Source organism: Microcaecilia unicolor, chromosome 5 (genome assembly GCF_901765095.1).
Source record: "Microcaecilia unicolor chromosome 5, aMicUni1.1, whole genome shotgun sequence".
Taxonomy (NCBI): Eukaryota; Metazoa; Chordata; class Amphibia; order Gymnophiona; family Siphonopidae; genus Microcaecilia; species Microcaecilia unicolor.
Window position 1 is genome coordinate 326,755,331 of NC_044035.1, and position 14,925 is coordinate 326,770,255.

General features: G+C 41.0%; 1 protein-coding gene across 12 annotated transcripts in view; it reads left to right on the forward strand.

Annotated features, from left to right (window-relative positions):
• TERB1 (telomere repeat binding bouquet formation protein 1) overlaps positions 1-14,925 on the forward strand; it is a 241,566-nt gene that overhangs the window by 181,791 nt on the left and 44,850 nt on the right. For 11 of the 12 annotated variants that reach the window (XR_003942250.1, XM_030204477.1, XM_030204483.1 and 8 more), the window contains 2 exons: positions 14,145-14,231; positions 14,540-14,650. The exons of the other annotated variant lie outside the window; for it this stretch is intronic. Coding sequence is in view for 10 of the 11 variants with exons in the window: in XM_030204477.1 (XP_030060337.1) it covers positions 14,145-14,231; positions 14,540-14,650 (198 nt within the window). In the remaining variant the exon portion in view is untranslated. The remainder of the gene's footprint in view (positions 1-14,144; positions 14,232-14,539; positions 14,651-14,925) is intronic. 12 annotated transcript variants of the gene reach the window in all.

Sequence of the window (14,925 nt, forward strand, 5' to 3'; positions counted from 1 at the left end):
CCCTCGGTGGACCTTTTCGCCTCTCAGACCAACCACAAGCTGCCTCTGTTCTGTTCCAGACTTCAGACACACGGCAGGCTAGCGTCGGACGCCTTTCTCCTCCATTGGGGGACCGGCCTCCTGTATGCTTATCCTCCCATACCTTTGGTGGGGAAGACCTTACTGAAGCTCAAGCACGACCGCGGCACCATGATTCTGATAGCGCCCTTTTGGCCCCGTCAGCTCTGGTTCCCTCTTCTTCTGGAGTTGTCCTCAGAAGAACCGTGGAGATTGGAGTGTTTTCCGACTCTCATTTCGCAGAACGACGGAGCGTTACTGCACCCCAACCTTCAGTCTCTGGCTCTCACGGCCTGGATGTTGAGGGCGTAGACTTCGCTGCGTTGGGTCTGTCGGAGGGTGTCTCCCGGGTCCTGCTTGCCTCCAGGAAGGATTCCACTAAAAAGAGTTACTTTTTCAAGTGGAGGAGGTTTGTCGTTTGGTGTGAGAGCAAGGCCCTAGAACCTCGTTCTTGCCCTGCACAGAACCTGCTTGAATACCTTCTACACTTATCAGAGTCTGGCCTCAAGACCAACTCAGTAAGGAATCACCTTAGTGCGATTAGTGCTTACCATTATCGTGTGGAAGGTAAAGCCATCTCTGGAGAGCCTTTAGTCGTTCGATTCATGAGAGGCTTGCTTTTGTCAAAGCCCCCTATCAAGCCTCCTACAGTGTCATGGGATCTCAACGTCGTCCTCACCCAGCTGATGAAACCTCCTTTTGAGCCACTGAATACCTGCCATCTGAAGTACTTGACCTGGAAGGTCATTTTCTTGGTGGCAGTTACTTCAGCTCGTAGGGTCAGTGAGCTTCAAGCCCTAGTAGCTCATGCTCCATATACCAAATTTCATCACAACAGAGTAGTGCTCCGCACCCACCCAAAGTTCCTGCCGAAGGTGGTGTCGGAGTTCCATCTTAACCAGTCAATTGTCTTGCCAACATTCTTCCCCAGGCCGCATACCCGCCCTGCTGAACGTCAGTTGCACACATTGGACTGCAAGAGAGCATTGGCCTTCTACTTGGAGCGGACACAGCCCCACAGACAGTCCGCCCAATTGTTTGTTTCTTTCGACCCTAACAGGCTAGGGGTCGCTGTCGGGAAACGCACCATCTCCAATTGGCATTTCCTTCACTTACGCCCAGGCTGGGCTGGCTCTTGAGGGTCATGTCACGGCTCATAGTGTTAGAGCCATGGCAGCGTCAGTGGCCCACCTGAAGTCAGCCACTATTGAAGAAATTTGCAAAGCTGCGACGTGGTCATCTGTCCACACATTCACATCTCATTACTGCCTCCAGCAGGATACCCGACGCGACAGTCGGTTCGGGCAGTCGGTGCTGCAGAATCTGTTTGGGGTGTAAATCCAACTCCACCCTCCAGGACCCGAATTTATTCTGGTCAGGCTGCACTCTCAGTTAGTTGTTCTTCGTAGGTCAATTTCTGTTATACCCTCGCCGTTGCGAGGTTCAATTGACCTGGGTTCTTGTTTTGAGTGAGCCTGAGAGCTAGGGATACCCCAGTCGTGAGAACAAGCAGCCTGCTTGTCCTCGGAGAAAGTGAATGATACATACCTGTAGCAGGTGTTCTCCGAGGACAGCAGGCTGATTGTTCTCACCTACCCTCCCTCCTCCCCTTTGGAGTTGTTTCATATTTTATTGCTTGTCATTCAACTGGCGGGAGCGGTCGCGCACGGGCGGGAAGACGGCCGCGCATGCGCGGTGGGCGTGCCCTGCGTGCCGACCGTCCCGCGAAGCCTTTTCCGGTTGGTGGGGGCTGCCGCGGACGTCACCCAGTCGTGAGAACAATCAGCCTGCTGTCCTCGGAGAACACCTGCTACAGGTATGTATCATTCACTATCCAACTTATTCTCAGAAACCTTCATGCAATACCATAATTTATTTTTCTCTAATACGTATGTATGCACATAGTATATATATATATATATATATATATATATATATATATATATATATATATATATATACATACCATGATCTGTTCCATATATGCCATGTTCCATGTATGTTACCATGTATGTATGCACCTTAACGCAATACCATTTGTAATTCTGTTACCCGGAAATGGCAACCGCCATTACGGCAAATGTAAGCCACATTGAGCCTGCAAAGTGGTGGGAAAATGTGGGATACAAATGCTACAAATAAATAAATGCAGTTTGCAATTTCAGCTAATTTCTGCCTTACTTTATTGTTTACATAAAATGGAAAACACAATACAGAACACAATATCTAAATGTTTATGGAACACAGCATCTTATAACAAGTCCAAGGTTTCTTTCACAGGAGATTGTCGTCGCCACTTTGTTACGGGAATTTCTCCAAAACCCAGTCTTATCATTGTTTTGTCTAGAAATCTCAACACATCTTCACTTTCAAACTATGTACATTCTTAGTGTCTTTGTGATTATCTGAGTCAGTGGCACTAACTCTATCAGGGAGGGGAAGAGTGCTCCTTGCTGAATCAGCATGACCTCAAATTCACAGTTTCCAGCAGAAAATACAGAGAGCACAGAAAGATGCAGCGTTCAGGCATTTTATGTTTGAGCCTTTTAGCTATGCAGTTCATGGGTCATAACTGACTTGTCAGTGGTCAGAAAAGTGCAAATCAATTCAATGTGCACGAGGTAAAATTTGCATGCACTACCTCCATTGTATGCAAATTTATCTTATGCATATTTATTGTGGGTATCATGAAAACCTGACTAGCTACGTGTGTCCTAAGGACTGGGTTGAGAACCACTGGTCTAAGCAGCCTTATGTAGGGTTTTTTTCCATTATAAAAAAATAAGATAAACTTTCTGAGTCTATGATGCAAAGATAATTTTTCTTTCATAAAATTAAGGAATCTTAGAAATGATAAGTAACAGTAAAAGATGGTTACAAGAAATATTTGTTTGAATAAGTTTAAAACCCTAGAATATTTAAGTATTTTTAAAGGGAGCAATATTTTACTATTCAAACAACTTCAACTAAATTGTATACTATATAAATATGTTTTCTTTTCAGGATGTATAGGACTAGGAACATCTTTGAATAGCAGGAACTTTAGTAAGATCTTGCAGTCTTGTGCATACCAATGCGATCGCCACAAAGTCATTTTGGAAGTTGAAGAAAGATATAAAAGGGAAATAAGGAATTCGGTGATCAGTTACAGTCATGCTTCCACTTCCACAGCTTACCACAGTAAATGTAATAACTTTATATACTATCTAGGTTTATAATATAGTTTTTTCTTTAAAGCTATAACTAAAGATTATGATTTTTGTATCATTCTCATTAATACAATAGTGTTTGAACACAGAGTGGCATTTTAAATGTTCATAAAACTTTGTTCTATAGTTTCCCTAGCCCAGGAGTTATCAACCCAGTCTTCAGTACACACCTAGCCAGTCAGGTTTTCAGGATACCTACAATGAATATGTATGAGATAAAGTTACATATGATGGAAGTAGTGCATTCAAAATTTATCTCATACATATTCATTGTAGGTATTCTAAAAACTTAACTGACTAGGTATATCCCAAGGACTGGGTTGAGAACACCCTGCTCTAGCCACTACCAACAAAGAGGCATATTGCGATTATCTTGGAACAAGTTTGAAAGTTCATGCTGGAAGCATGGCACAAAGATACATTTCCTTAGCATCCTTACTAGACTAGTTCATAACCTGTAGATTGTGCCCCTCAGCCAGCAGATGGAGACAGAATAAAGACTTCTGAGCTCTGCCTTTATAAGGGCACCATGCAGCCTTAGGTCTTCAGTTTTTCTCTGTCTCCAGCACATGGTGACAAATGGACCATGAAACTTTAAAAAAAAATGTTATCACTTTGAGAATCAAATTTCACAAGTGAACATTTGTTTAAGGAAATGCAGAGTTAAGCAAAATCAAAAGAGGAAAAAAAGGGAAACAAAATAACATTTCCTTTTATTCAGGAATAAAGTTAACTCTTATATCAGATCACAGTATAACAGAGGGGTGGCCCAAATTATTTAGGAGCAAAACAAAGGAAAAATGTCCTGAAGTAAGGCACATCTAATCCTGTCATTCTAATAAAACTGCATCGAGTGTTACTAACTGAAACTATGTAAAGCTGCTTCATATCCAGGAAAGATTTTAACTGGTCAGGTACAAAGAAAACTTATTTTACAACCAAATATTTAATCACACATTTACAAGGGTAACTAACAAAAAAGATGCTCCCAAATCTTTGACTTGTCTGAAAGACAGAAAAGCCTTCCTCCTCTCCAAACTTTTTTTTTTTAAATATATTTTTATTCATACAATGACAAGCTGTATTCACAAAGTATGCATAGTAAAGCTCAATATACAATCTACGATTTCCAATTTGTAGTTATAATCTGCAACCATGTCTGTCCAAAGTTTCCAACACAGCCCGCATTGTATTTTATTTATTAATCCCCTCCAGCCATACACCCTTGCACGCCCACAAACAAACCAATCCGCTTCTCAACTTTCACACCATCTCTCCAAACTTTCTAACCATGAAATAAATCATTTGATCTTCTAAAATATAACCCCATTATGTCATTCTAGTCTTATTCAAATACAAACGTAACCCAATAAGGTTGTTCTTTCTAATATTTCTGAAGATAAAGTCTGAAGAAGGCAGTCAAATTATTCAAATCAAGATTTCTCCCTCCTTCAGAGTCTTTATCCATTATCATCTTCCTTGTTGCAGCATTATCACCAGAGGGTTTATTAGAAGAAGACAGCAAATAATAAACCTTATTCCATAAGCTGTTTTGTCACCAATCTTTCCATCAGTTTGACTACTAGTGGGATAGACGCAGCTGGACGGTAATTGGTGAGATCGTTTGTGTTTTTCTTAGTGTCTTTTGGTATTGGGGTGAGTAGGATGTTGCCATATTCCTCGGGAAAGAGACCTTGTTGTAGCATGAAGTTTAGGTGGGATGTGAGGTCTGCTATGAAGCGGCGGGGGGCGGATTTAAGTAGATGACTGGGGCATATATCTAGTTTGCAGTGGGTGTTAGCGAACTTATGAGTCGCTTGTTTAACTGATTCAGTGGTGAGGAGAGTAAATGTTGACCAGAAGCAGTCAGCTGGGTATCCACCAGAGTTTAGATCTAGGTCGTTGAAGAAGTTATCGATGTCGGTGTTGTGCTACGTAATCTTATTATTTTTTCATTAAAGTAGTTAGCAAGTTTGTCAACAGGTGGGATGTCTGTGTTGGTTGTGGTGATAGGGGTGGTGTCTAGTAACTTATTTATGAGTTGAAATAGTTCCTTCAGATCTTTGTAATCCAGTCCTATTTTAGTTTTGTAGTAGGATCTTTTGGTTTGTCTTATTGCATACTTTTATCTTCCATGTGTTTGTTACCATGCATTGAGTGTATGTTCATCTTTTATTTTTTTCCATGCTCGTTCAAGTTTCCTGGATAGGGTTTTGAGTTTTTTTTAATTCGTCATTGAACCATGGTATCAAATTTTGTCTTCTTGATATTCTTGTCTTTAGGGGTGCTATTGACCATTTAATCCTAATATCTGTTTTCTATCTTTTAACTAGTTCTTAATCCACAATAGGGCACTGCCTTCTTTCCCATGAATTTTAATTTCCTTGGGAGTTGTTCATGAGGTACTTTGACTAAAGCCTTCTGAAAATCCTGAAACACAATATCAACTGACTCATTTTTATCCATATGTATATTTGCTCCTTCAAAGAAATGTAGGAGAAGGGGGAGCAGGGGGAAAGGATTTTGCAACAGTCCCCAAATGAACCATGGGCAACTGCAATTTGAAGTTTGAGTTAATTGAAGGTGGTGGTGGTGAGGGGTGACCATATTGTCCTGAAAGGGTTCTTTGAATTTTTTTATGTCCTTACTGTTATGTGAATATAAGTACATATAAGAACATAAGTGTTGCCATACTGAGAAAGACCGAAGGTCCATCAAGTCCAGCATCCTGTTTCCAACAGTGGCCAATCCATGTTACAAGTACCTGGCAAGATCCCAAAACAGTACAATACATTTTTTGCTGCTTATCCTAGAAATAAGCAGTGGGTTTTCCCCAAGTCCATCTTAATAAAGATTTATGGACTTTTCTTTTAGGAAGCTATCAAACCCTTTTTTATCCTCCCCTTTATAATTTTTGTCACCCTTCTCTGTACCTTTTCTAATTCCACTCTATCTTTTTTGAGATGTGGTGGCCAGAATTGCATCTCATAAAAGTTAATATTTTAAAGATTTAAAAAAGAAATGTAGAAGATTGGTGAGGCAAAATTTCCCTTGGCTAAATTCATGGTGGCTTTGTCCTGTTATTCTATACCTATATATGTGCTCAATAATTTTGGGCTTCTTTTACAAAGCCGCACTAGCTTTTCCTGCAGGGCAAAAGAGAGGAATCCCATAGGAATTGAATGAGCTTCCTCACATTTGCCGCACTGAGAATCGGCAGTGTGGCTTTGTAAAAGAGGCCCTTTGTTCTTTATAATAGCCTCTACCTTTTGGCCCAGTACCAATGTCAGACTCACCCATCTTTAATTTTCAGGGTTACCTCTGGAGCCATTTTTTAAAACTGGTGTTACATTTCCCAGCCTTCAATCTTCCAGTCCCATGCTTGATTTTAAAGATAACTTACAGATTGCTTTTATTAGTTCTTCAAATTCATTTTTCACTGCTGGGATGTATACCATCCAATCCAGATGATTTTCTACTCTCTAGTATGTCAGATTTATGGAATGCATTGCCTGCAGACCTGAGAACAATCGACGAAACAACTGTCTTCCGCATATCTCTTAAGACTTATCTCTTCAACAAGGCCTACAATGAGAACCGATAGCCACACTAATCCACCCCACCAACCCACTCAGTTAAGAAAACCCACCTCCTATTATTACCCTAACCACTCCCTTCCTCCTTCTTCCTTCCCTCACTTAATTTCTACACAATACTAAATGTATCTGCTATCCTGTAATGACAATGTTTACAAAATTATGTAAGCCACATTGAACCTGCAAATAGGTGGGATAATGTGGGATACAAAAGCAATAAATAAAAATAAAAAAATAAAATTGCCCCATTATATCTTCCAAGTTTATAGAGATTTGCTTCCATTCCTTTGACTTATTACCATTAAATACCATTTCTGGCATGGGTATCTCCCCTACATCTTCCTCAGTGAAACAGTGTGGCACCAGGATTGTGGAAATATCTCAAAGCGAGTCTGCTGCTATCCTGGGTGTAACACCATTTGTTGACCTTCCCGCACAGGAGCACAGAATACTCAAGTGGATTTTCTCAGCAGGCACACTCTCGATCTGGTAGATTGCCTTTACACTCCTAACTAGTATAAAAGGTTTATATTTATTATATACAGGTACTTTCTGTATCCCTAGTGGGCTAACAATCTAAGTTTTTATATCCAGGGTAATGGAAGGTTAAATGACTTGCCCAGAGTCACAAGGAGCTGCAGTGAGAATCAAACCCAGTTCCCTAGGTTCTCAACCACTGCACAAACCATTAGGCTACTCCTCCCCTCCCAACAGATGGTGAGACAGACTACTATTGCATCTCATGGCAACAAAATGCCAAGGTTCTCCGTTTTTTTTTCAGTCAATGGAAAAATGTGGCTCTAAAGTTCTGGACACGATGTTACAATGTTGACTACTGAAGGGGCCTGCTCTGTGTTTCTGCCACTTCCAGTGCTAGGAGAGAAGCTCCAAAGAAACTCCCCTCCAGTCAAGTGATTCTGATAGCTCTGGATTATCCCAGAAGAAGAAAGATTAAGGAGGCTAGGGCTATTCAGCTTGGAGAAGAGACGGCTGAGGGGAGACATGATAGAGATATATAAAATAATGAGTGGAGTGGAACAGGTGGATGTGAAGCGTCTGTTCACGCTTTCCGAAAATACTAGGACTAGGGGGCATGCGATGAAACTACAGTGTAGTAAATTTAAAACAAATCGGAGAAAATTTTTCTTCACCCAACGTATAATTAAACTCTGGAATTCGTTGACGGAGAAAGTGGTGAAGGCGGTTAGCTTAGCAGAGTTTAAAAAGAGATTGGACGGTTTCCTAAAGGACAAGTCCATAAACCGCTACTAAATGGACTTGGGAAAAATCCACAATTCCAGGAATAACATGTATAGAATGTTTGTACGTTTGGAAAGCTTGCCAGATGCCCTTGGCCTGGATTGGCCGCTGTCGTGGACAGGATGCTGGGCTCGATGGACCCTTGGTCTTTTCCCAATATGGCATTACTTATGTACTTATGTACCTTGGTTAATCTGGAGGAAAAGTCCATAGTCTGCTATTGAGACAGATATGGGGAAGCAACTACTTGCCCTGGGATTTCTAGCATGGAATGTTGCCACGATTTGGGTTTCTGCCAGGTACTTGTGGCCTGGCTTGGCCACTGTTGGAAACAGGATGCTGGGCTAGATGGACCATTGGTCTGACCCAGTATGGGTTCTCTTTTGTTCTTATGGTCCTCAGACCTCATTCAGCTCAGGATAGATCATCCAATTCACCTTCTACAAGAGAGGTGCTCCCTTCGTCAAGGATCAGGGATTATCAAAGATCCAGCTCCCTACTGTTTTTGTGCCCTGAGTCTTAAAAATTTGGATCTAAGACATAGAGGATATACGGACAGGTTGATTTTCTAGACTACAGCAAGATGGCAAATGTTCCACTCTCACAGAGTATACAAGAATTTGGTGAGTTCTTGAATCCTGGTTTGTGGATAGAGCAATTTCTTCCTTAGCAGCATCAATAACTCACACTTTAGCTTTTCATCAAGATTGGCTACACAGAGAGTTATCCTTGGCATCCTTGAAGGTTTGAGTGGCTGCTCTGTTTTGCTTCCAAGATCATTTGAAGAGTTCTTCATTAGCCACTCATCTGGATGTTGGTTGCTTTTTCAAGGGTGTTTCTCTGATCTAACATCCTGTTTAGTTCATCTCCGGAGTAGAGCCTGAATGTATTTATATATTGGGATTTATTAACCACCTTTATGAAGAGATTCACCCCAGGTGGTGTATAGCAGGTATAGTTTAACATGAAACGTACAATTTTGTTAACAGAATAACAATAGTACAGTGACCAAATATAAGCATAAAAATACAATCAATGAGGTAGAAATGGCAAATTGAAATCTAGTAATAGGAATAACATGAAAAAAAGTATCAGAAATAAGCACATTTAACAGCACTGCAGATCAATCATATAACAGATATTTGACAAATGTCAGTATTTAGTACTCAGAGCATTGGGTCTTCCACCTTTTGAACCTATTAAGAAAGTGATGTTAAAGTACCTTGCCCTTAAGACAGTATTCTCATCAGCTCACAGAATTTCTGAATTACAAGCCTTAGCTTGCAGGAATTCCTTCCTTCACAGAAACAGGAGTTTTAATCGGAACTGTTCTTTCTAAAGTTGCAACTTCCTTCCATGTAATTCAATCTCTCTTACTTCCTTTTGTAAAGAGGAATGCAGAGAGGAGTGTTAAGTTGCTATGTTTATTGGACATGTGCCATGTTCTCCTCAAGTATTTGGAAGACACCAATAGATTTCAGAAGTTGGATAGATTATTTATTCTTTTTTGAGATGCAAAGAAAGGCTAGGCTGCTTCAAAAGCTACTATTGCTGGTTGGCGCAAAGAAATGATTTCTTCAGCCTATAGTATATACCCAAAGGAAAACAGCCTCCTGAAAGTTTGAGAACATATTCCACCAGGGAGTTTCAGCTCCTTGGGCAAAATCACAGGCAATGGCTCATATTGAACTTTGCAAAGCAACGAGGTAGACATTGTTGCATACATTTGCAAATGCTGTCGACTTGATAGGAGTGTGCGAGCATCAGGTTTCCGGATCAACTTGGACAAGTCTGAAGCTCTGGCCTCGCCAGAGGTAAATCAGAGGGACTGGGAGCCTGAATTTCCATTGAGGTGGGCTAGAGAGTCCTTTAAATATTTAGGTATTCGACTTACAATGAATACTTCAAACTTATATCAGCTAAATGTTAAGATCTTACTGGAGCATACTAAGGCTAAATTAGATTCCTGGATGAGTCTTCCGTTGTCATTAATGGGGCAGATACATTTAGTTCAAATGGTGCTGTTTCCGCGCTGGTTATATGTTCTACAAACCTTGCCTATGCGCTTGTCGAGGACCGATTTGAAGCGCTTGATGCGTCTTTTTGGTCGGTTTTGCTGGACAGGTAAGAAGCCTAAAGTTCGCCAGAACATGTTAATAGGGAGCTGGAGGCAGGGGGGAATGGGTATCCCAGACGTGTTCTTATATAATCAGGCGTGTTTGTTGCGTCACCTGGTAGATGTGATTAATGACACGCAATATTATACACCTACAGACTTAGAGGAAGCCTTTTTTGCTCCATTTGATATTTTAGCACTGCTTCATTTACCGCGTAGCCAGCTCCCAGCTAAATTTAAAAAAAGCATAATTCTACAGCCTCTTCGGGAGACGTGGCAGTGGTGGATGAGGCAGATGGGGGGTCAGCCGTATGTTACGGATCAAATCCCAATTGTAGGTAATCCAGTTTTTGAGGCGGGGATAGACAACCCGACCTTTGGTAGATGGCAACGGCTGGGTATCACTAGATTGGAACAACTGCTAGTGGAAAATGGGGAAATGATGCCATTTGATGCTCTTCAGGATAGAGTGGGAACAGCTTGGGGTAACAGATTTGCCTACGCACAGGTCCGCCATTATATGAAATCCCTGAATCAAGCACATTTGAAGGGGCGGATGGGGGAACTACTCCGGGTCTTCTTTGAGGAGTTGCAAATAGAGAAACAGTCGGTATCAGCATTGTACGGGGCCCTGGCTAAGCGCAGGCCCCAGACGCAATATGCTGACCTTAAACGGAAATGGGAACAAGATCTCGGGACCTCGCTAATAACATGGGATGTGTCAGCTACCTTGAAGGGCATTCGGGCGTTGGTAACAGACGAGAGACTGAGGGAATGCGGCTACAGAGTGGTTCTTCGGGGTTATATGTCTAAAGCACAACTGGCTCATATGTTGGGGCCGGACAATTCGGGGTGCTCTAAGTGCGGAGGGGGTCCCAGCTCATTTTATCACGCACTATGGCAATGCCCCAAGGTGCGCATGTTCTGGCAGAGGGTACGGGGGTTTTTGATTCGACTGGGGAATAGAATTCAAGGAATGGAGAAGCAGTTTCTGTTAGATCAACCAAGAGCGTTTGCTCCACTGAGGGCCCCCGCTATAATGTTCTGCAGGAAACTGAGTTTGGTAGCTCGGAAATGCATTATGCAATATTGGATTTCATCGGAGGGGCCAACATACTGGCACTGGCGCAATCAGGTGCATCTCCTGGCCTCTTGGGAGGCTAGGGACTCAAAACAATCACCTAAACGCAGAGTGCGCTTTCTTCAAATTTGGACGCTATATCTGCAAATTCTTAGCCCGAGGGGGCGTAGTTTGCTTATCAATGCTTGATAGATTGAAGGGAACAGTGGGGGAGTGTAGGTAGCCTGGAATGGTAGATATTGTTCAGAGCTGTATTCTGCTTGCAAGGGAAGAGGGGAGAAGGGGGGAGGGGATAGGCTGTAAGTAGGCTTAGGGAGGCGGGTGTAGGATACAGAGGATATTGAGTACTAGCGAGATTAAGATTCTGTACAAATTATTGTCGCCAGCAGCTTCACATGGGTCTTGGTGCCTTGACATATGAGAACATTCAATATGCTGGAGAATGGACGATGTGGAGTAAGGGGGTATTTTTAAACATGTGGAGGCAAGAAATGGGCACTTGAATCCGCTCACTTTATGTCACATCAACACGCCCTGAACAGGCAAGCAATAGGGGGGGGGGGATGTGTTGTGTGGGGGGTTGGGGGGGCTGAGGGGGATGAATATTGCTAAAAGATTGGCATTGCTCCAGAGTTTTGATGTTTGGATTTTTGGTGTTAAATGATAAGTAATATGTCATCTAACGAGTTATTGTAAAGTTTGTGATTTTAGAGATAAAAAGTCATTTGACATTTAATGTTCACATTTGCCAAGATCATAATTGTAAAGAGGGGAGAGGGGGAGGGGGGAGTAGAAAAGGGAGAAAAGTGTTTGGCGATGTTGACTATGTTGTTGGAATATTGTTTTGTATATTGATTTATGCTGTATGAACATTCCAAGTTAACTTGTAACGTGATTGTCGTCAATAAAACAGTTTAAACATAAATTAATGACATCACTGTACAGGGTGTACCAAACCTTCTTTAACAAGGTTTTCAATTAGCAATCTGTACAGTATCTTGTTTTCTCCCATACACACCATGGCTCTGTGCAAAAATAGTATTATCACTTTGTTCTTTCAAGTTCTAAATATACAGAAACCAATAAAATCATTCTCTCTCTTAAAAAAAAAAAAAGGAGTGTGCGAGCAGAAACTGTCTTTGGGGCGAAGTGATTCAAGCAGCCAGAGACACACCCTTCTTAAGGGTTGCCTTGATATATCCCACACATTTTTAGACTGGTCTGGTAAGGAGGCTAAAGAAGGAGAAATTGGTCTTACCTGTTAACTTTCTTTCCTGTAGTCTACCAGACCTGTCCAGAGGCCCTCCCAAGGTTTTTATTTTCTGAGATCGCTAAATTTATTCTCCTACTGTTCACCTTGCATAATCAAGTGTGGAAGTTTTCTTCTCATGTTTTTTTCAAAATTTGACATAAAGGTTTCAAGATATTTTTTATTAATTCTACAGTTCAAAAGAAATGAAAACACCTAATCTCTTTTGCTTTGTCATACGAAACAGTGAAGACCTTAAAGGGAAGAGCTCACACGTCTTTAGTCTCTCTCTGCAAGTTGACCAGCACAACTCAAGTCTGGTAGGGTAAAAGGGAAAAAAAAATAAGACTAATTTCTCCTTCCTTTCCTCATGTGCATGAAAGTTAGTAAGGGGAACTGAGACTAAAAGTTCTCATGTAATTGTAATTTTGTGTTAATTTCAACTAAATTACAATTCATCAAGAACTTGTAGTCTCTGCCACCTTTCTACATTTCTGCCAAATCCATACAGTGATTTCTGGGTTTCAGCATACTTTCAAATGGATACACTTTCATTCACAAACACATTCACACTAGCAAAGTTGCCTAATAAAGGGAAGCCAAGAAAGAAAGTAACTTCTTGGTTTGCATAGATAGATAGGAAGGTAGAGCTTCAAAGCTTCATTCTTTGGTATACACCTGATTTTAAATGAAATCAACAGTTTGAGAACATGAATATCCCTGTTATTCTCCATGGACAAGTAGGATGTCAGCTGGATTTCTTCTCCAAGAGCCCAGAAAAGCCTACTGAGCAAGTGCCAACCTTCCCACGCAAAAATCTGTAGTGGACACACAGCCTTTCTAATCTCCTATTAACTGGAAAAAGGTGACATCTGCCTAATGGAAGTGTCTGTTCTAACCTGTTTTTCTTTCACAGCACTGTTTGATTACAGAATACATCAGTGTCCCTATTTAGCGGAACCAGTTCTTCATTTATAATTCTTGAGATTTTGTCTCCTTTGTTTTGTTTCTTTTGGTTTTCACAATGAAATAAAAAATTAAACAAGGACAAATCTTTAGACTCTCTTTATTGCAGCTTCATCCTACCACTGCACTCTGCATGAGTGTCACCAGTGTGTGGCTGACTCATCCTGCTTGTCCACAGAGAAGTGAAGTTATTTACCTGTAACAGGGATGCTCATTGGATAGCAGGATGTCAGCCACAGAAAACCTCACACCATTCTCTTTTTGACTGAAGCTACCTGCAGCTCTATTACTCAGAAGAGATAGGAGCTAGCTTATGAGCTGGGAAATTGTCACACACTCAAAAAAACCTTCTAGGCTTTTATGGGCTCTTGGAGAGCAAATCTGAACTCAGTGCTGTTGGATGGCATCACCAGTGTGTGGCTGACGTATTCTGCTATCCACAAAGAAATTCTGTTACAGGTAGTCATATCATAAAACATTCTAATGCTTGTTCCATACTTCAGCCAAGCAGATTTATATAGAAAGGGTTGAATACCAGATATTCAGGAAAATATTTTTGTAATACATATATAGCAATAAATATGGAAATTCTTTGCTTTTACAATAATAGATATCCAGTTGACACCTATTAGAAAAGAAGGCGTGAATTACAAGGCAGTCTTAAAAAATAAATCCAATTCACAGCAAAATCTCCAGAGTAAGTACATTGTTTTGCATTTATGTACAGTGATTTAATGTTTAGACATTATTTAAGTTCCCACCTTCTTTTGTCCTCTTCATACCTCCTTATTGGTGTTCAGATTTCCTAATGCCAGTCCTTAAAAAAAAAACTGAGAGTGAACATCTCCAGCATTTCTTATGAAGCCAAGTATGAAACATTTACTTGTATATTTGATATTTTTACTACAAGGTAATTATGAATGTTTACAAGAGATATACTAATGGTCAGCAGCCAAGGATGAAACGTATGTTAGTTCATTCCCTTTATGAGTCCTTTGCTTTTAGGTATCATTTTGACTCCTATGAAGAAAGTCTTTGCTAGTACTCCAAAAATAGCCAGCAAACGAAACAAAGATATAACTGAAAAATCTGCCTGTAGTGGTGTTCATTCTAAAAGTGAGTATCACCACAAACTTGATATTTTAATTACAAACTTATATAATTCATACTGTGGGGCATTTTCGAAAGGAACATCCAAGTTGTGATTTGGACGTCCTTGCAAAACGTCCAAATCCAGGGGCAGGGAAACCCGTATTTTCAAAACAAGATGGACGCCCATCTTTCATTTCGAAAATACTGTCAGGGACATCCAAATCCTTAAATTTCGCCGTCCCTAGACATGGATATTTCTGATTTTCAGCAATTTTCGAAACCAAAGATGTCCATGTCAG